The sequence below is a fragment of the Erinaceus europaeus genome, chromosome 13 (genome assembly GCF_950295315.1).
Source record: "Erinaceus europaeus chromosome 13, mEriEur2.1, whole genome shotgun sequence".
NCBI classification, from domain to species: Eukaryota; Metazoa; Chordata; class Mammalia; order Eulipotyphla; family Erinaceidae; genus Erinaceus; species Erinaceus europaeus.
Window position 1 is genome coordinate 90,863,285 of NC_080174.1, and position 21,117 is coordinate 90,884,401.

At 39.9% G+C, this 21,117-nt stretch overlaps 3 protein-coding genes and 1 long non-coding RNA gene across 5 annotated transcripts in view; 2 read left to right on the forward strand and 2 right to left on the reverse strand.

Moving 5' to 3' along the window:
* LOC132542596 (zinc finger protein 14-like) overlaps positions 1-13,249 on the reverse strand; it is a 256,001-nt gene extending 242,752 nt beyond the window's left edge. The window contains exon 1 of the mRNA XM_060205104.1: positions 12,045-13,249. Coding sequence (XP_060061087.1) covers positions 12,440-13,249 — 810 coding nt within the window. The 3' untranslated portion in view covers positions 12,045-12,439. The remainder of the gene's footprint in view (positions 1-12,044) is intronic.
* LOC103127679 (zinc finger protein 709-like) overlaps positions 1-21,117 on the forward strand; it is a 471,063-nt gene that overhangs the window by 385,620 nt on the left and 64,326 nt on the right. The window lies entirely within an intron of this gene.
* The window catches only part of LOC107523550 (zinc finger protein 709-like), a 596,771-nt gene that overhangs the window by 380,752 nt on the left and 194,902 nt on the right, over positions 1-21,117 (forward strand). The window lies entirely within an intron of this gene.
* LOC132532456 (uncharacterized) overlaps positions 14,632-21,117 on the reverse strand; it is a 79,253-nt gene continuing 72,767 nt past the window's right edge. The window contains exon 4 of the long non-coding RNA XR_009544411.1: positions 14,632-14,793. This is a non-coding gene — a long non-coding RNA (uncharacterized LOC132532456). The remainder of the gene's footprint in view (positions 14,794-21,117) is intronic.

Below are 21,117 nucleotides of genomic sequence, written 5' to 3' on the forward strand. Positions count from 1 at the left end.
ATTGTACTTACTGTTGAATGTAAAACATTAATTCCCCAATAAATAAATAATTTTAAAATTAAAAAAAAAGATATTATGTGGAATCTGTCGTCCTGTCTCCCCCTTTTTGTTTTTCAAAAGCACACGAATTTTCTATCAGCAAACCTTTCTATTTAACCAGGGGTTTGTTAATGGTGCTTTTTTGGCCCCAGTGATGAGAAACTGAAGCAAAGGCTGTAAAGGAATTTTCTCCCCTCCATCCTCTTTTTTGCCTCTTTTCTCTCTCTCTGTCTCTCTCTCTCACCCTCATGGGGGTGTGGTGGAGAAGGCAGTGGCAGTGGCCAAGGCTTTGGAGGATGTGAGCCTGACTCTTTAAAAGAACTAATTAAAGTTTGACAAGTAGAACCTATTCTCTCAAAAGCCAATTATTTGATAGTAATTTTTGTAGTCTTTCTAAATAGGGGAGTTATCTCAGTAACAACTATATCAGAAGAAACATGTCACTGTGAAAGCGAAAGTAACTCATGAGTAAGATCTAAAAAAATCTCTTAACAACCTTGAAAGTGAAAAGGTTTTAACCAGAACATTTTTTGGTGCATTCAGACATAAAACTCTCTTTATTTTTCAACTAGTCTCCCCCATGTTTCAATATCTAAAGTTCTTTCTCCAGGAAACCAGAATTGACTTATACATCTCTATACAATTTTAGAAGGCCTTTTCAACAAACAGGCACACCAGTATAGTATATAAAGTCAATACCCAATGTGCTGACATGATAAAATGATTACCATTTTTTAGTATGATTTTAAACTGCTTAGACAGTTTAAGCACATTATCACAACTTAGTTTGCTAAGATATTTACTCATCACAAAGCTATAACACCCTTGGAGTGGCTATAGGTATAAAACTCTTAATAGATTTTACACTCTAAAACTCTGATATGGCAACTAAAAGGGCTAAGACAAACCTCATAGCTTAAATGTTTAAAATAATTTTTTACTTTTACATCACCCCAAAATGACAACTCCAGACCAAATAATTCTGTTAAATCAGGACTTGCCAAAATATCAAATCTTCTATCAGACCAGAAACACCATGTATTAACTTAATTTATCAAGAATAAACCTCTGACAGTGTCTTAAAACAAACCAGATAATTTTTTACTCTCTAAAAGAACTAATTAAAGTTTGACAAGTAGAATCTGTACTCTCAAAAGCCAATTATTTGATAATAATTTTTGTAGTCTTTCTAAATAGGGGAGTTATCTCAGTAACAATTTTATCAGAAGGAGAAAATCACTGTGAAAGCATAAGTAACTAACTCATGAGTAAGATAAAAAATCTCTTAACAAGTTTCAAAGTAAAAAGTTTCAACCAGAACATTTTTGTCCATATCAGACATAAAGCTCTCTTTTAACTTTTTTACCTAATCTCTCCCATATTTCAATAGAGTTTTTTCTCAGGGAAACCAGGGGCACACATCTTGAATAGAATGAAAAAAAGGGTTAGCTTAAGCATCTATACAGTTCTACATTAGATGGCCCCATATTTATTTGATAAGTTTAATTTGAAGAATTTTTTTTTACACATCTTATTTATATTAAACCTCATATATAAAAGCAAAAGCCTCTGGCATTAAAATCACTAACATAACCATTGTGTTATCTTTCACTCACCCAGGCTAGTTTTGCTTCTTTAGTTGAGAAGGTATTTTAAACTTTGCCTATCACAGTCAAGATCTAGATACATCCTCGGTGTGTGATAACCTAATTTTAAGAGGCTCTGTTTAAATTTTAAAGAGCATAAATTTAAAGGTTATATTTTTAACCTCCTGTAGCAATTCCCATATGCCAGGACCTCCAAACAAAATTCAGTTACTTAGAGAGTTAACAAACATTAGTAACGATGCTTTACAGTACCAGACAAATGCCAAATTTTCTGTGGACCAATTTCCACAAAACAGTTCACAGGGCATTTGGGGGGCCCTCCAAAATGTACCAGAACTTTTTCAGTCAAGATCTAGACACATCCTCAGTGTGTGATACCTAATTTTAAGAGGCTCTGTTTGAATTTTAAAGAGCATAAATTTAAAAGTTATCTTTTTAACCTCCTGTAACAATTCCCATAACCAGGGTATCTAAACCAAATTCAGTTTGACCAAATTTTTCTTTAAACTTTGACAAACTCTAATTACTTAGAGAGTTAACACACATTAGTGACAATGCTTCTCAAAATATCTCTAGTGTCGGACAAATGCCAAATTTGCTGTGGACCAATATCCACAAAACAGTTCAAAGGACATTTTGGGGGCCCTCCAAAATGTGCTGGAACTTTTTCAGTTAAATACATAGATAATTTGCATATCAATTTGGAGAAGAAGAATTGTCAAGTTAAATACTTAAGACTTTTATTTTAAATCTTTAGCTACCTTAGCAAATTAATTTTTACCTTTATATTACCACATAAGAACTGTGTTGGAAACTTTTTTCTTTAAAAAACTTTGATATGAATGCAGCTTTAAAGTTACACTTTTAACCTTAAAAATAATGTTTCTCAGGCCATAAAAACAAACAAAATTAAAACACACATATAAATATGTAGTCTATAACACACAAGAGGAGAAAACTTTTATTATCAAGACATATCATAGTCACCTTTTTTTATCATTTAGATAGATATCTGGAGCTGATTGCTTAGGCGAAAAGAACAGCTTTTAACCAGTATAGACACAACTTAGCAACATATCTGGCTGAACACAAATTCAGATCTGCACTCACATTTTTCAAGACAAAACATCTCACATTTATACACCAAGATTTTTCTTTTGACCTACAGATCCTAGGACAAACTTAACTAACCCTAGAAAAAACAAGGAGGAAGAAACAAATTCCTTCTGCTTCTCTCCATAAGAAGCCCAAGAAGACCAAGGACTGTTTCTGGACATCTCCAGTCAGCCCACCTTCACGAAAACTCTTGTTGTGCCCAGCTTAAGAGTTACCCTGACCAAGATGCCTCCCAAAAATGGGTCACACACCAAAGAATCCAATCATTCAAAACACTCACTCAAAACACACCACTTGTTAGTCAGAAGAGCGTGCTGAAGATCAGGCCAGGTCTAGACCAAAACAGCAAAAGGCTAGGAATTAAATATTCTAAAGAGAAGAGCTAAAATGACCAGGGACCTGTTCTCTTGGTGGGGGAGCACGATGAGCAACCGGCCAACCCCACCATTGACAGGGAGGGAACCAGATGAATGGCCAGCCAGAAGGCCACCCCCCTTCCAAAAGCCACAGGCACACTGCAGGAGCGCCCATCTGCACCCACGGGCCCTTCCTGAGTGACAGCCGGGCTGTGGCGGGGCGGAGGGTCACCCCTGTGCTAGAGCCGCTGCCTGGCCCAGCCTACCAGCCTGCCTGGGCCAGCCTAAGGATGCGCTTCTGCTACTCAGGCTTAACAGAGAGACAACACAGAGAGACAAAGACAAGACAAAACCCAGCTGGTAACCTCAGGCTGGAACCAAATCTAGTCCCGTCGCTCTGAGATAATTTTCTAATGTTGACCAAAAAGACACACACACACACACACACACACACACACACACACACACACACACACACACACACACACAAACAGACAAACAGGAGAACAGATCAGTGCACTTGGAGAAATCTGGCTCTGGCTGGACCAACAAATGTCTAGACAACACCTCACCCGGGATTCCACCTGGGGGTTACCCTCTTTTTTCTTTAACTTAATAGGGCCTAGGCATTTGGCGGGCCTTCTCAACAAGCATTTGTCATTAATTTACATAAATTGTATATGGCGGAACTTCTTATAGTTTAATACCTTACCATATGAGCAGATTCTTCTTCATGTAAAGCCTTGACAGCTGTAATAACTTATTAGCAAAAAAAAAAAAAATAGAACTTGTAACAAGTTAGAAGTTTACTATAATTAATAACTTTATGATTATAATTGGTTTAAGTATCTCTATAATTTTGATTAAAGGTCATTTTATATGAACTCCTGTAGCAGTCTCTGTATAGCAGGATCTTCAGACCAAAGTTACTTAAAATATATACTGATTTTTGCGCACATGGCACAAAGCACAAGGACTGGAGTAAGGATCCTGGTTCAAGCCCCCGGCTCCCCACCTGCAGGGGAGTCGCTTCACAGGCGGTGAAGCAGGTCTGCAGGTGTCTGTCTTTCTCCCTCTCTGTCTTCCCCTCCTCTCTCCATTTCTCTCTGTCCTGTCCAACAATGATGACATCAATAATAACTACAACAATAAAGCAACAAAGACAACAAAAGGGAATAAATAAATAAATATATAAAAAAAAGAAAAAATATATACTGATTTTTAACCATTATTTTAGTTTTTTTTTTGGTCTTTTAAGTTTTACTAGTAGCTTTTAAGGGACAAACACACAGACAAGTAGGATACAGCAAAGACACCTTATTTGATAAGTGAGTTGAGAGTTCATTAAGATCCTTCCAGGCATTGTCCTCAATGATGCTTCTTTTCTTTCTTCTGGGATTCCAGGAAGTTCTCACTCAGCCCCTACAGCTACCACAAAGGCAGCAAACCCCCACTTGAATAATTTTAGTATTGCACCAACAATGGAGACATTGTGTTTAAAGCCACCCATGTTTAAAGCTTTGGAGTCTCAGGCATGAGAGTCTCTTTGCATAACCATTATACTATCTAGCCTCTTCCCTATAATTTTAGCATTTTAAATATGATTTCAACTTTTGAGTATGCTTCTCAATACTGTGGCAGACTCTTGGAGAGAAATGTGTGACAAGTGCCGGGATAGCCTGAGGGTACTTCTTCCCGAGCTAGTGCTCTCTGGGTTGGAGATCACTCAACTGGAGCTGATCTAGGCTGCTGTGTGGGAGAGGGATCAGGAACTCGTGCTGCACCAACTTCCGCAGGAGATACACTCTGGAACTCTCGGAGCCGGAAAGCAATTTCCAAGTGTCTTTAATCAGAAGAGCAGCTGTTTTTATACTCTCCAAGTAGGGTGGAAACAGGATGTGATATAGAGAGGGTGGAGAGAAAAGTGACTGGTGAAAATCAGAGTGTGACAAGGAGGGGGCGGAACAGGCGAGAATCCTATAACTGAACCACCAATGCCCTGGAGTGCTTTATGTAAAAGTGATTTATGTAAATAGACCAAACCTTTGGATCAGTAAATCCCTATATAGGCATATGGATAAGAAGAAGCCAGGGGGAGATGGCAACTACCCAACAGACAAGAATGTAAATAGAATGGCTAGCTAGCTCCATAGGTATTAGCATCAAGTATTACATATATGAGACACTAAGTGGTGCAAGTAGAGTCAGGAATGTAGACAAAGGAAAGTTTAGCAGTAGCCATAGAGGAACTTGAGAAGCCCAGATAGAGTAGCCAGGAGAATTTAGGAGGCCCATCCAGGATTGAAAAATACCCAACCTGGGGAGGGGTAGCTGAGAAGCCCAAGCTTACAGGGTCTTATGTATTGTATGGGGGGCAGGTGGGGGCACAACTGGTTAACCACACACACTGCACTGCACAAGGATCCAGGTTCAAGCCTCTTGTCCTCTTGTCCCCACATGCAGGGAGAAAGCTTCACTAGTGGTGAAACAGTGCTGCAGGTGTCTTTCTGCCTCTCTCCTCCTCTATCTTCCCCTCCTCTCACTTTCTCTGACTCTATCCAATAATAAATCCAAATAAAATTATATGCATATTGTGTTATCTATTTCTGCCATGGGCACATGATTTATGACCCATTTAGAGATATTTTTAACTGGATGTATTCAGTGCAGACAGGAGTAAATCTTGTGAGGGTGAGGGGTCTGCTTATTCTCAGAAAGTCCCCTTCAGTCTGTTTCAGCAAGATAAGTTATTTCAGTGAAAGTAGATGGTTAAGACTCAGCATATTTCCTTCATGGAGGACATAGCTTTTGTAATGGGTAAAGTGCACAGATCCTGGATGGTCTCTTTACTGCACACTTAAAAAAAGGTTCCAGATGCCATCAGGATGCCTGCCAGGCTTCCCTGGACTGAAGACGCCACCAATGTGCCCTGGAGCTCCGCTTCCCAGAGACCCACCCTACTAGGGAAAGAGAGAGGCAGACTGGGAGTATGGACTGACCAGTCAATGTCCATGTTCAGCGGGGAAGCAATTACAGAAGCCAGACCTTCCACCTTCTGCAACCCATAATGACCCTGGGTCCATGCTCCCAGAGGGATAGAGAATGGGAAAGCTATCAATGTGGGGGTGGGATATGGAAATTGGGTGGTGGGAATTGTGTGGAGTTGGATCCCTCCTACCCTATGGATTTGTTAATTTATCCTTTCTTAAATAAAAAATAAATCAAAAAAATTTTTTTCCTTCATTGGGTGATTAATGTTTTACATTTAACAGTACATACAATAGTTTGTACATGCATCGCATTTCTCAGTTTTATACATGACAATACAACCCCTACTAGGTCCTCTGTCAACATTTTCCAGGACCTGTATTCTACCCGTCCCCCCATTCTTTCACTTTGGTGTAAACTCCAAAATTTAAAAAAAAATTTATTTACTTTGCTAGGATAGGAGGATATTCAAAGACAGGTAGAGAGAGAGAGAGAAGATGAGAAAAGGAAAGAACATCATTAGCACTGTTTCACTGCTTTTGAAGCTTTCCCCCTGCCGTTCACCACTGCACGTTTTCTAAGTGTGGAACTTTGATGTGTGCTATTTATTGTAGTTTGGATGAGCTGATGACTTCCCAAATCTTTGAATCTTGTTTCTCTTTAGCTGAATTGTCCCCTGAATTTCATTCTTCCCTCACATTTTTATAAACTGCAAATAGAGACGAGGTTGTATGGATTCATTTTATTTTATTTTATATTTATTTATTTCCTTTTGTTTCCCTTGTCATATTGTTGTAGTTATTATTAGTGTCATTGTTGTTGGGTAGGACAGAAAGAAATGGAGAGAGGAAGGGGAAGAGAAAGACACCTGCAGACCTGCTTTACAGCTTGTGAAGAAACTCCCCTACAAGTGGGGAGCCAGGGGCTCAAACCAGGATCCTTACACCAGTCCTAGCACTTTGTGCCACCTGCATTTAACCCACTGTGCTACCTCCTGACTCTCTCTCTCTTTTTTTTTTAAACCAGAGCAGTGGTGCTGGGAGATTGAACCTGGGACTTCAGACCTCAGGCATGACAGACTGTTTGCATAACCATTATACTATCTATCCTTGCCCAGTTGTACATTCTTTTTTTTTTTAAAGAATTACTCTTTTTAAAAAAATATTTTATTTATTTATTTTCTCTTTTGTTGTCCTTGTTGTTTTTCGTTGTTGTAGTAGTTATTATTGTTATTGATGTTGTCATTGTTAGATAGGACAGAGAGAAATGGAGAGAGGAGGGGAAGACAGAGAGGGGCAGAGAAAGATAGACACCTGCAGACCTGCTTTACTGCTTGTGAAGCGACTCCCCTGCAGGTGGGGAGCTGGGGGCTCGAACTGGGATCCTTATGCCGACCTTGTGCTTTGCACCACCTGCACTTAACCCGATTAGCTACAGCCCGACTCCCTGTACATTCTTTTTTTTTTTTTAGAGATTTGTATTTTTATTTATTCCCTTACTTCCTACTTTTACTTGTCTTTTTAAAATTTATTTTTTATTTAAGAAAGGAAAAATTAACAAAACCATAGGGTAGGAGGGATCCAACTCCACACAATTCCCACCACCCAATCTCCATATCCCATCCCCTCCCCTGATAGCTTTCCCATTCTCTATCCCTCTGGGAGCATGGACCCAGGGTCATTGTAGTTTGCAGAAGGTGGAAGGTCTAGGGCTTCGGTCCATACTCCCAGTCTGCCTCTCTCTTTCCCTAGTAGGGTGGGTCTCTGGGGAAGTGAATCTCCAGGGCACATTGGTGGGGTCTTCAGTCTAGGGAAGCCTGGCCAGCATCCTGATGGCATCTGGAACCTGGTGGCTGAAAAGAGAGTTAACATACAAAGTCAACAAACCCTGTAGGAGGTGGTGAAGCTGGTCTTCAGGTGTCGGTCTTTCTCTCCCCCTCTCTGTCTTCCCTTCCTCTTTCTGTTCTATCCAACAGCAAAGACAACAATAACAACAATAAAAAAACATAAAAACTGCAGGCAAAAATGAAAGAAAGAATTACCTACAACTCCTGGATGGAAATGAAAATTGAGTGGGTGGGGCTTGTCTTACTTATCAAGGACAATGCAGTGCTTATGTCTTATCAGGAACAACACATTTTTGAGATACAAACTGGGTGAAGAGGTAGCCAAATCATGGAGGACACACCCTGTGTGAATAGTAAGATTCTCTTTGTCATCCACATTTTCTTAGGTTTCTCCAGTGAGGCCACACTCACAAGGACATCTCCAGCCCTAGCCCCCTTCTAGACATTCAGATTGTCACTTCTGATCCTAGAGGTCACATGTCCATAGTAAGACATCTTCCTGTCTCCAAAATTTATCCTGTTATGTAGGGCTGCTAAATTTATCCTGTTAAGTAGTTCATGTCCATTGAACCCTTCCATAAACTATGGGCATGTGTCGTGTGTGAAGCTGCTGTTTCCCTCACTTATCCTCAAAAAGAAAAAGCTACTTCAATTTCATGCTGACAAAAGTCAGACCAAATAAGAGTGGGCTGTCCTTTCTCTAAGGTCATCACATCACAGTGTGAACAGACAGAGGTGGTGAAGTATATGAGCCTAGCCTGTCCCAATTCCCACAGAACATCCACCAGTTCATAATGGATACTCTCAAACTGAACGGGGTCAAAGATGGCCCAAGGTGTATAACTCTCCAGTGGATCAGAAATCACCTCAAGGCTCAGAGTGGACAAGCCAGCTGTATACCTCAGGAGCTCCTTCAGCATGAGCAAGGAGAGGTAATTTCCATGAAGATAGAGGGTACTGAGCTGGGAGCAGTGGCTCAGGGCAGACAAGAATGTGGCCAGCTCAGATTCCAGGACCATACTCAGGTTCAAGTCCAGGAGCTGGAGGGTGGCTGTGCATTGCTCCAACAGGAGCTACAGAGGTACAAGAGCAGATGGCACAGCAGTACGTCTGAGACACAGCTCCTTGAGCTAAGTCATGCTTGGGCACTGGGTCACATAGAAGAATTCAGGCTCTAGTCACAAGTAGTTAGATACAAGAGGTTCTCCAAGGCAGTCACCAGGCACCTGAGGAGGAAAGTCAAGAAGTCAGTCCTGGGAAATATGGAAGATGCTGGAGGAAAAGGAAGTTCCCCTCAGTCAGAAGCCCTGCCCCCCACACCCAACAACTGCCTCCTGCTGACAAGTACTGTGCTCAGTCCCTGTGCCAACAAGCCCCCATCCCAGCCCCTCAAGTCTCTGTACCCTGGGTTACACCAACGCACCTGAGCATCTGGCACAGGTGGTGTTTCAGAGAGATGGGAGAATGTTGTTAAATTTCGTAAGCTCTAGCTGGGCGGGTCTAGCTGGCTTCACAGGCGGGTAACAGAGATGCGGAGACAACGGCTGGGCAGGGAAGCTGTATTTCTTTATTCAAGAACAACGATTTATAAACTAAACCAAACTAATCACCAAACAAAACTCTGCTGTCTCTTTGCAGCGGCGCAAGCACTCTCTCTTACTCTCGAACTCTGGAACTCCGGAACCCTCCGAACTCTCGAACTCAGGAACCCTCTCCTACTCTCGAACTCTGCAACTCTTCAGCTCTCGAACTCTGAAACTCTTCAACTGTGGAAATCTCTCTTACTCTGTAACTCTGAAACTCTGGAACTCTCACGGGTTTCCTAGAGGCGGGGCCAAGTGGGCCTGCGAAATTAACAGGACTGATCTAATTTTCTTGGCGGGGGAGAACTAGAACCCAATGTAAAGCATACAACAGGAGAAGTCACGTAGAGCTGCTGCAGGCTGTGCAGCTTGTGAAGTTGAGCCATCAACAGGGAGAAGAACTCCTCCTAGCAGCCTCCCAGATCCTCGGGACTCATGAATAAAGGCAGTCTTAGGATGAAGATCAAGAGTTTCTGAAGATTTCTCATCTTTTCTTGTTGCAAAATTTTGAGGATATTGGTGAGCTTGGCAGGACTTGACTTGAGGGGACATCCATCCTCTCGTCTTATTAGATTCCCCGCCTCACAAAGCACCCTGCATTCTTCATACTATGTCCTGCTCCCTTATTAGCTACATAATCATTGTTTTGCCTAAAAGATCCCCACCCATTCCATTCCCTTGCTCTATCTTCTTTCTAGCCTCAAGACCCTCCCTGCCTGCAGGGTAGTATTAATCCTAGCAGTTAAAACCCTTGCAACAATTGCTAAGGAAGTTCCTACCTTTACAGTCCCTTTTTTCCTTTCTCCACCCCTTTATTAGCCATTTACATTTCTACCTTGTCACTTCCATGTATGACCTTTAAAGGGCTGTGCTACCTGATCAATAAAGAATCGAATTGCCTCACCACCACGAGTCTGTTCCTAAGTCATCTCTCTCATGTTGCCTAGTAAGTAGCAGCCCAGGCTGCTCCAGTTGTGTTCTCTCCAACCCAGAGAGTACACACGCGGGAAGAGGCACCCCCATGCTAGCCTGGCATTCAAATTCCTTACTAGGTCTGTAAAGTTATTCTAAAATGTCTACGTGGATAAGAATTGTTTTTCTTTTTTAAATAAAGGTTATCTTTTAGAATTTTTTTTGTTGATATAGTTATTATTACTGTTCTTATTGATGTTGTCAACATTAGATAGGACAGAAAGAAATGGAGAGTAGAGAAAGACAGAGAGGGGGAGAGATAAAAAATAAGCACCTTCTAAATTTCTTCACTGCTTGTGAAATGACTCCCCTGCAGGTGCCCCAGCCCACAGGGTCATCAGAGACCCTAGGAGGGGTAGTGGGAATGGGGTAGGACAAGAGACACAAGAAATGGAGACAAGACAGGAGTCTGATCAAGCCTCGTTTATTGAAAATTTTTCACATGTATTTAAGGATGGCTAAGGTTGGGGAGGGTCTCCAGTAAACGAGGTTGCTATGGTTACCTAACCTTGGAATGCTCTTTCCTTGCCATCTATGGTCATGCCTGTCCTGCTAATTGTGGAGCTGTCCCAGGAAGGAATGCAAATGCAGAGGTTAAGTAAATATATCTAGGAGGTGGGTGAGGGTTGGTCTTGCCTGTGTACATATCAGACAGACTTATGGTTAATGGAGTTTTTACACAAGATGGAGTAGCCTGTTCCTCAAAACCAAGGTCCCTGAGGGGGCGGCTTCCCGCATGCAGGTGGGGAGCTGAGGGCAACCGGGATCCCTAAGCCAGTCCTTGTATTTTACATCAGTCCTTGAGCTTGACCTGATAGCGACTGCCCAATTCCCAGGAATAGTTTTTCTAATGCCAGTGATTTTATATGTGAAAAAAACACTATCAATTTTATCATGCCCATTTATTGTTGAAATCAGTAAATTCTCAGTACAAAGTGAATTTATTTCACACATTAGAATTTAAGACAAAGAATCAAAGTACATATTCATATTCCTTACATTTAAGGAATATTCAGAGGTATGGATTCCCTGGAATATGATGGAACTGTGATTTCTACAATTATTAAGATCTATTATTGTTATGCATGTACAAGCTATTGTTATGTGGAAAACTGGGAATTGTTATACATGTACAAGCTATTGTATTTTACTTTTAACTATCAACCATTAATACCCCAATAAAGAATTTTTTAAAGTGAAAAAAAAGATCTATTTACTTATATATTAACAGAAGATGGAGAAATAGACAATAATCCAGAACATGTCTTGAGCCGATGTAGTGCAAAAGCTCACACCTGAGAATTATTATATTGAACAATTAGCCTCTGCACCATGTCTCAGGTTGCATCTCTCGCTCTAATCTTTGGTACACAACTTATGCTCAAAAGTTTTATTTCCACTGCAAATATTTTTATGTGTTTGAAAGTTAATGGAACATCTGAAACTTTTACTACATTCACAGGGTTTTGCTTCACTGTGAATTCTTTCATGTCTGCAAAGAGGGCCAGAATAACGGACTGTTTTCAACACTGCTCACATTCATCAAATTTCTCTTTATTGTGAGTTATTTTATGTTGACAAAGATGACAGGGAGAATCCATGTTTTTGGGTTTCTCTCCACTATGAGATCTTTCATGTCTCCAAAGTAAACTGGCATGAATGAATGTTTGATTACATTGTTTACATTCATAGGTTTCTTTCTCTCCACTGTAAGTTCTTTCATGTAACTAAAGAGAACTATAACCCATGAATGCTTTACTACATTGTTTACATTCATGGGGTTTCACTCCAGTTAGAATTCTTTCATTTCTCTGAAAATGACTGGAACAACTGAATGTTTTACTACATTGTTTACATTCATAGGGTTTCTTTCCACTGTGAACTTTTTCATGTGTCTGAAGATTACTGGGAACAACTGAGAGTTTTACTACACTATTTACATTCATAGGGTTTCTCTCCACTGTGAGTTATTTCATGTTTCTCAAGACTACTGGATTGCCTGAATGTTTTACTACATAGTTTACATTCATAGGGTTTCTCTCCATTGTGAATTTTTTGATGTGTCCAAAGATGACTGGATTGCCTGAATGTTTTACTACACTGTTTACATTCATAGGGTTTCTCTCCACTGTGAGTTCTTTCATGTTTCTGAAGACTACTGGATTGCCTGAATGTTTTACTACATAGTTTACATTCATAGGGTTTCTCTCCACTGTGAGTTAGCTCATGTCTCCGAAGATGACTGGATTGCCCATATGTTTTACTACATAGTTTACATTCATAGGGTTTCTCTCCACTGTGAGTTCTTTCATGTTTCTGAAGACTACTGGATTGCCTGAATGTTTTACTGCATAGTTTACATTCATAGGGTTTCTCTCCACTGTGAATTCTTTCATGTGTCCGAAGATTACTGGATTGCCTGAATGCTTTACTACATACTTTACATTCATAGGGTTTCTTTCCACTGTGAATTCTTTCATGTGTCTGAAGATTACTGGATTGCGTGAATGCTTTACTACATACTTTACATTCATAGGGTTTCTCTCCACTGTGAATTTTTTGATGTTTCTGAAGACTACTGGATTGCCTGAATGTTTTACTACATAGTTTACATTCATAGGGTTTCTCTCCACTGTGAGTTCTTTCATGTTGCTGAAGATGATTAGAATAAGTGAATAATTTGTTGTATACTTCACATTTTTGAGATTTTCTACGATTCTGACTTTTTTTGCCCACTGACATTTTCACAGTTGGATTCCTGTAAAATTATGAATAATTTATTAATGACATTTCAATGAAAAAAACTGAAATTGACTCTATTTTCAAAATGCATGACATTATTTTACTTAATAAGCCACAAAACCAGACATTAACAGTAGATTTGACTAAAAAAATATACTGAAAAATACCACAAATATTCAAAATTATAAAAAGATCTCAAGTTAAAAATAAACTTAAAAAATTGGTGAAAAGGATGGGCAGTGGTGAAACTAGCTGAGCATACATGCTACAATGTTCAAAGACTCAGGTTTGGGACCCTGCTCCCCACCTGCAGGAGGAAAGCTTTGCAAGTGGTGAAGTAGGAATGCTGGAGACTCTCTGCCTTTCTCACTCTCTATCTACCCCTTCCTCTTGACTTCTGTCTGTCTCTATCCAATAAGTAAAGAAATAAGATAAAAATTGGTGAAATCAACAAGGGGAACAAAAAGGAACATAAATATGTAAAAATAAATGTTAAAAAAATTGGTTAAATCTAAATACTTTCATAAAATATATTATGCTAAAACTAATTATATCTTTACAGGTACTTTGTATGTATTAATTGAACTAGTATTTGTTAACAGCAAGTTTTAGGTTTCTGTTGAAATTTTTATTGAAAAGGTTGATCTTCTCTCTAAGTTTCATAAAAATATAAGTATTCATACATTGAAGATATTCTTATTGTTTCCAAGCGTAATATTTTACAAATACTAAGCATCTTTGCCCCCCTTTTATAATGTAAGTTTACTTGTTAGATGTGAGAATGACTTTCCTATGAAGTGGATAAAAGACAGATAATGTAGAACATCATATGGTACTTTTGTTGCCAGTGACTCAAATGAAAATTTAGTCATCTAGATCACATACTTCTTTTTTGAGTCACTTGTCCAACCAACTATTCTATAACCTACACATGAATTTTTTTTGATGAGCTTATTTGAAAAATTAATCTATTTGTTGTAGTGATTATAAATTTCATTTTCTTAATAAATTGTATTCAAAGGAGTGCTATGCAATTATTAAATCAGAGCACACAATCAAGAACCCATGAGTCTACTTATACAGGGAAACCATGCAGGTACCAGATCTCCGTAAATTACACAGAGACAACATTTTTTAAACACAGTAGCTTTTAAGGTGGTACATCACACTTCATTGTAAATGTATCTCTCACCTTTGTTTACTCCCAGGCAAATTATGCTGCTCTTTGGTGGAATGTTCTTGTATCTTTCCTAAAATTACAAAATATAAATGTATTAGAAATTATAAAAATAAGTTGACTTTTTGATCCATCGTGACTCATGGTCAAACCTTGCTCCTTAACAGTGTCTCCATTGCTACATTGCTGAACAAAAAGTGATTTGTCTTCTGGTTGAAAAATTAAGGCAATTATAGTTACCTACTGAAAGAAAGTTTCTGAAGTTTTCACACATCACATCTCTGTAGAGTTTCTTCTGTGATGGATTCAATAGTACCCACTCCTCTTGAGTGAATGTCACAGTTACATCTTCATAGGTCACTGAGCCCTAAAATGTGTGCAATATTTTCTTGTGAGAAAATGTGAGTGACAACAGTTTATCCATTCAATCTATATTTTATGATGTCTGTGAATTATTGTTTCATCTGCAAACATGTCTTCGGTGATGTGAGCATCAAATACCTCTTAATCATTGTCTAGAGGTTGGTACATTGATTAGAATTCTGGACATTCTTTCACTCAAGCCCTGAGTACAATCCCTAGCATCTCATGTGACAAAGAGATATCCCTATTCTCACTATTCCCTCTCTATAGTTTGGCAATTAGTTAATGATAAATCCTTAGAGGACTGTGTGGGAGTACAACTGATAGGGTGCTCATGTTGCCATATAAAATGACATAGATTTGTGGTCTGAGAGGTTGTCCAGTGATCAAGCTTTGGACTCTCAAGCATGAGGTCCTGAGTTTTTTCCCTGGTAGCACATGCATCAGAGTGATGTCTGGTTCTTTCTCTCACCTCCTATCTTTCTCATAAATAAATAAAATCTTGAGAAAAAAAAAAAGGACCTAGATTCAATATCCTTATTCTCACATGCAGGTGGATGGGGGGACACTCTTCACAAGTGGTAGAGCAGTTTTGACATTTTCTTCCTTATTTAAAGGGAGATTTTATATAGGTAAAGAGAATTTGATAGGGAGAGTGAAGTAGAAGTTAACTAGAATTGAATGAATAGTCCTGGGGGAATTAGAACTCAACATCTGGTGTACCTTCTTACTACCTTCAGTTCTTTTCGTTAAAAGAAAATAAACATTAATTTCATTTATTAAATATGAAAACAATTTCTTATGACACACAGAGATAGAGATATCTCTACTTCACTTTCCACCTCACTTTCCTTATTCAATTCTCTTCTACATAAAACTCAAAAATATAAATAAGATAGAAAATAGCTACTGGGTTAATGAATTTATAATGAATCCACAGTGATAAAAAATGGGATAAAAAAGTAACACATGATGATTATGATAATCTTGTTAGAAATGAAACTTCTCTAGCCACACATAGCCATTTATAAAATTAACATCATTATTGAAGCATGGAAATTATACTATTTAGAGTGATCATACCACACTAGGCTTCTCTGTTTAGAGTCAGTGTCCAAAAACAAAGTTAAAAGTGCAAGAATGTTATACAAGTAAAATAAGTATTATCAGGTGCACTACAGTGGTGCACCTGGTTAAGTGTACATATCACCATGAAACAGGACCTAGGCTTGAGGCCTGCTTCCCTCCTGAATAAGGGATACTTCATGAGCAGTGAAACAGGTTTGTAGGTGTCTCCTATCAAATAAAATGATGCAAAGAATAAAAGGCTTTCTGGAGCAGTGGATTCAAACATCTCACATAACCATTATGCTATGTACCCCTCAGGGGAGGGGAGGGGTTTTGGCATTCTTGTAGGGGAAACTGTATGGAATTGTACCCCTCTTATCCTATGGTCTTGTCAGTGTTTCCATTTTATAAATAAAAATTACATAATAAAAAAAGAGTAAATGAAAAAAATGAGGGTGGAGGAGATAACATAAAGTTTCTGCCTGAGGCTCTCATGTTCCAGGTTCAATTCCTTGACCCACCATAAACCAGGGATGATCAGTGCCCTGACAGAAAGAGAAAGGAAGACACAAGAGATACAGAAAGTAATATGATGGGCAATCAGAAACAGTAAAATAAACATGTATCAATTAAAGAACAACTTATTCAAGAGAAAAAAGAAACAGACTCTGATGGGGGGCAAGTCACTTACCCAAGAAACTGCCATCTCTTCCTTTTTTCCTGAATGTCTTTCAGGCCAGAAAATGGAAGATAAATCACAGCAATTGCTTCAAACTCTGTTTTAAATCTAGCAGCACAGCCTCCTCTTCACTGGACAGTATGGCCCCTAGATGGAAGATCCTGCAATGAATAAAAGTCACAATACCCTAGATGTTCAATGTAAATCAAGAGATTATGGAAATATTTAGTGAGTTATCCTGCATATTAGGACCATTACAAAGCCCACATATTCTATTGACATCTCTTTCCAACTCAAATTTTTCTTCAACAAAAGCATTCACAAAAATCTAGTAAGACGGGAGTTGGGCGGTAGTGCAGCAAGTTAAGCTCACATGGTGCACTTAATCTCACCTAAATACTGCTCAGAGATCTGTATTAAAACAGTGACATGGGGAGGTGGCTGGGGTGGATGGAGTCAAGATGGCAGCTTGAAGAATACACCTTGGCATAAGATCTGCAAGGAGGCTTCTTTAAACCTGAGAATTTCAGGTGAGGGTAGGATTTCCAGGCCAGCGGCAGATAAAGAATGTAGGAGAGCTCTAAGGAACCAAGGAAGAGTCCTATAACCCACCCTTAGGCTGGCAAACAGAGGCTGAAAAGGACAAAGGAAACATGGAGTTGGCCCATGGATGTGAGTTTGACTCTTTTCTACTGCACTCCAAGACCAACCTCCACACAAGAGGAGTAAGAGAGCCAGCTACAGGCAAGAGACCACTTCATATAATTTCTTTATCTAAATACCAAACTCAGCATGTGCCATCTAGAGGAGGGGGTTATTTTCCCAAGCAAAGGTTTTTTCTTTTCTTTTTCTCTTTCTTTTATTTATTTTGACACAGGCTAGAGCTCAATCACTTATCTGGAAACAGAAACACCTAAAATCACCAAAACAATCTTGATGAAGGGAAACAAAAATGGTGGCATCACACTCCGAGATCTCACACTATATTATAAGGCCATAATAATGAAACCAGACTGGTACAGGTATAAAAATAGGTACACAGACCAGTGGAAAAGAATTGAAAGCCCATAAATAAACCCTCAAACCTATAGTTACCTAATTTTAGATTGGGGGGCTCAAAGTATTACATGGAAGAAGGAGGCTCTCTTCAATAAATGGTGCTGGGAAACTGGGTTGGAACATGCAGAAGAATAAAATTGAATCATTTTATCTCACTAGAAACAAGTCAATTCCAGATTGATCAGGGACCTGGATGTTAGGCCAGAAACTATCAAATACTCAGAGGAAACCATTGGTGGAACTCTTTCCCATCTAAACCTCAAGGACAACTTAGTTGATACAAATCCAACTGCAAAGAAGACTAAAACAATAACAAATCAGTGGGACAATACGAAACTGTAGAGCTTCCATATAGCAAAGGAAACAATCACCCAAAGATGGAAACCTAAAGGAAACCATCACCCAAAGACCCCTCAAAGATTTGAAGATGTTCATATGCCATACATCAGACAAGAGGCTAGTAACAAAAACATATCAACTATATAAAGAGGTCACCAGACTTAGCAACAAAAAATCAAATGATCCATCTAAAAATGGGCAGAGGACCTGAAAAGCATATTCACTACAGAAGAGATCCAAATGGCCAACAGACATATGAAAAATTGCTCCACATCACTGCTTGTCAGAGAAATGCAAATAAAGACAAAGAGATACCATATTGCCGAGCTATCCTGCAGGTGCTTCTTCCCGGGTACTTGCTCCTGCTCTCTGGGTTCGAGAGAACTCAACCTGAGCCAACCTAGGATGCTGTGTGGGAAAGGGATAAGGGACTCCTGTCTTGGGAGAGAGAGAGACTCTGGGACTCACGGAGCGGGAACACAGTGCAATGCTGCCTTTATTGATCTGTCTTTTTATATCTCCTCAGGCGGAAGTGGCAGGGTGGAAATAAGGAAGTGACTAGGAGAAGGGGCAGAGTGGAAAAAGAGCAAGAATCAGTGGGGATTAAACCAATGCCCTGCAGAAAGGGCGGGTCTCAGACCAAAAAAAAAAGTTTTTTTTTTATTAGTCCATTCCCAGGCTTCTCTCTCTGTTACTTCTGCAAGACAGAGATGTGGGCAGAGATGGGGAAGTGAGCAAGGAAAATGCAACTCAGAAGAACCCTGTATAGATGATCATTCTGGCCAGGTGCTTTCTGTTTGACTTTTACTATTTTATTCTGTGAGGTCAGATAATGGCACACTTGGTTGAGCACACATGTTACAGTGCATCAGGACCTGGGTTTGAGCCCCTAGGCCCCTTGCAGGGGGAAAGCTTTGAGAGTGGTGAAGCAGTGCTGAAGGTGTCTCTCTCTCTTCCTCTGTATTTCCCCCTTCTTTCTCAATTTCTGACTATCTCTTTTTAAAATTTGTATTACCTTTTATTTATCTAGTGAATAGAGGCAGCCTAAAATCAAGGAGGGGAGATAGAGTTGCAGCCCTGCTTCACACTTGCAAAATTTCCAAAAAGAAAGTTTATGTAAATAGACCACAGTGTTAAACAATGCAGGGGACCTGGTGTGATAACCAACACCACATCAGCCCCATAAGAAAGTCAGACATTGGGAGCCAGGCGGTACCACAGCGGGTTAAGCACAGGTGGCGCTAAGCACAAGGACCGGCATGAGGATCCCGGTTCGAGCCCCCGGCTCCCCACCTGCAGGGGAGTCGCTTCACAGGTGGTGAAGCAGATCTGCAGGTGTCTGTCATTCTCTCCTCCTCTCTGTCCTCCCCTCCTCTCTCCATTTCTCTCTGTCCTATCCAACAACGACGACATCAACTACAACAACAATAACTACAACAACAATAAAAAGACAACAAGGGCAACAAAATGGAAGATAAATAAATAAAAATTTACAAAAAAATATTTAAAAAATAAAGTCAGACATCAAAAATGACAGCAGCAACAAATGCTGGATAGGTTGTGGAAACAACAAAGGATCTCTCTTGTACTGGTGGTGGGAATGTAAACTGGTCCAACTCTTGTGGAGAGGAGTCTGAAGAACCCTCACAAGACCAGAAATGGACCTTCCTTATGGACCAGTCATGCCTCTCTTAGGGCTGGACACCTAGTCAGTCACACCCATCCAAAAAGATATGTGTACATCTATGTTCATAACAGCACACTTCATAATAGCCAAAACCTGAAAACAAACCAGGTGCCCAAGAACTTTCTCAGATGAATGGCTGAGAAAGTTGTGCTGTACATACACAATGGAACACTCAGCCATTAAGAATAATGAACCCGGAGACTTCCGGAGGCGGAGCTACGAGCAGCAGATCGCTTTCTCTCCTCTCCTCTCCTCTCCGGGATCAACTAGGAATACCAAAGGAGACCACCCGGACCGAAACAAGACAGGACTAGAATGACCACAGAAACCCAGTAAATCACCTGTGAGTACAAACACGCATGGCTGGTGACAGAGAGGAGAGAGGGGCCTAAGGAGAGATTAAGTAACTGCTAACAGTTCAACAGTTTGTCAGTGGAGACACCACCTCCAGTCTGCTCCACCAACAAGGGGATAGCTGAAGGGAGGAAAGGACTCCCCAGAGACTCACCAAGTGCAACTCTGAGTCTCCATTGCTACTACCCTCAGAATCTGGAGCAGCAACAGGGAGGGACACCAGGGTACAGAGATCTAACCGGGAAACTGAGGAGAAGACCTATACCTCGGTGGCATAGCTGAGGGGCTGTGAAAGTCTCTTTGCATAACCACTGGATTATCTCTGCCACACCCTGCTTTATCTCTTGGTCAGGAGTCAGTGATTAAGCTAAGAAGCCTATTGATAGTTTAAAAGCCCTCAGGCTCCCATAGCCTACAGGGGGAAAAAAAAAAAGGCTTTTACACCACTGAACTCCAACTCAGGGATTGAAAAAACTGTTAACATATAAAATGGTTAAAACAACAAGAAAAAATATTGGAGACTCGAACCAGGACAAGAGTCCAGCTAAAAGTCCTCCAGAGGGTGAAGCACAAAACAATGAGTTCAACATCCAAATTTTAGCCAAGGAAATAATAACAGGAGTGAGTAAATAATTTGAAAAAATTGAAATCAGAAATGCAGGAACAACAAATGAGAATATGGAAGAAAATTCTAATTATCTCATGGTTATTAGAGAGCTGAAAGCTGAAATCGTTGAGCTAAGAAGGCAACTAGCTGAACAAGCTAAAACAGTATCAGAGCAGGTCGACAAAATAGATGAACTCCAGAAAGCAGTAGCGGGCAGAGAGAATAGAATCAATGAGGCTGAAGACAGAATTAGCAAGATTGAGGAAGAATTAGAGACAACTAAAAAAGAAGTAAGAGATCTCAAAAAAAGATTAAGAGATGCTGAAAACAACAACAGAGTCCTATGGGCTGACTTCAAAAGAAACAATATACGCAATATACGCATTATTGGCTTACCAGAGGAAGAAAGAGAAGGGGAGGAAGAAAGCGTTCTCCAGGCCATAATAGCTGAAAATTTCTCTAGTCTAGACAACACCAAAGACATAAAGATTCAAGAAGCCCAGAGGGTCCCAAACAGAATTAACCCAGACCTAAA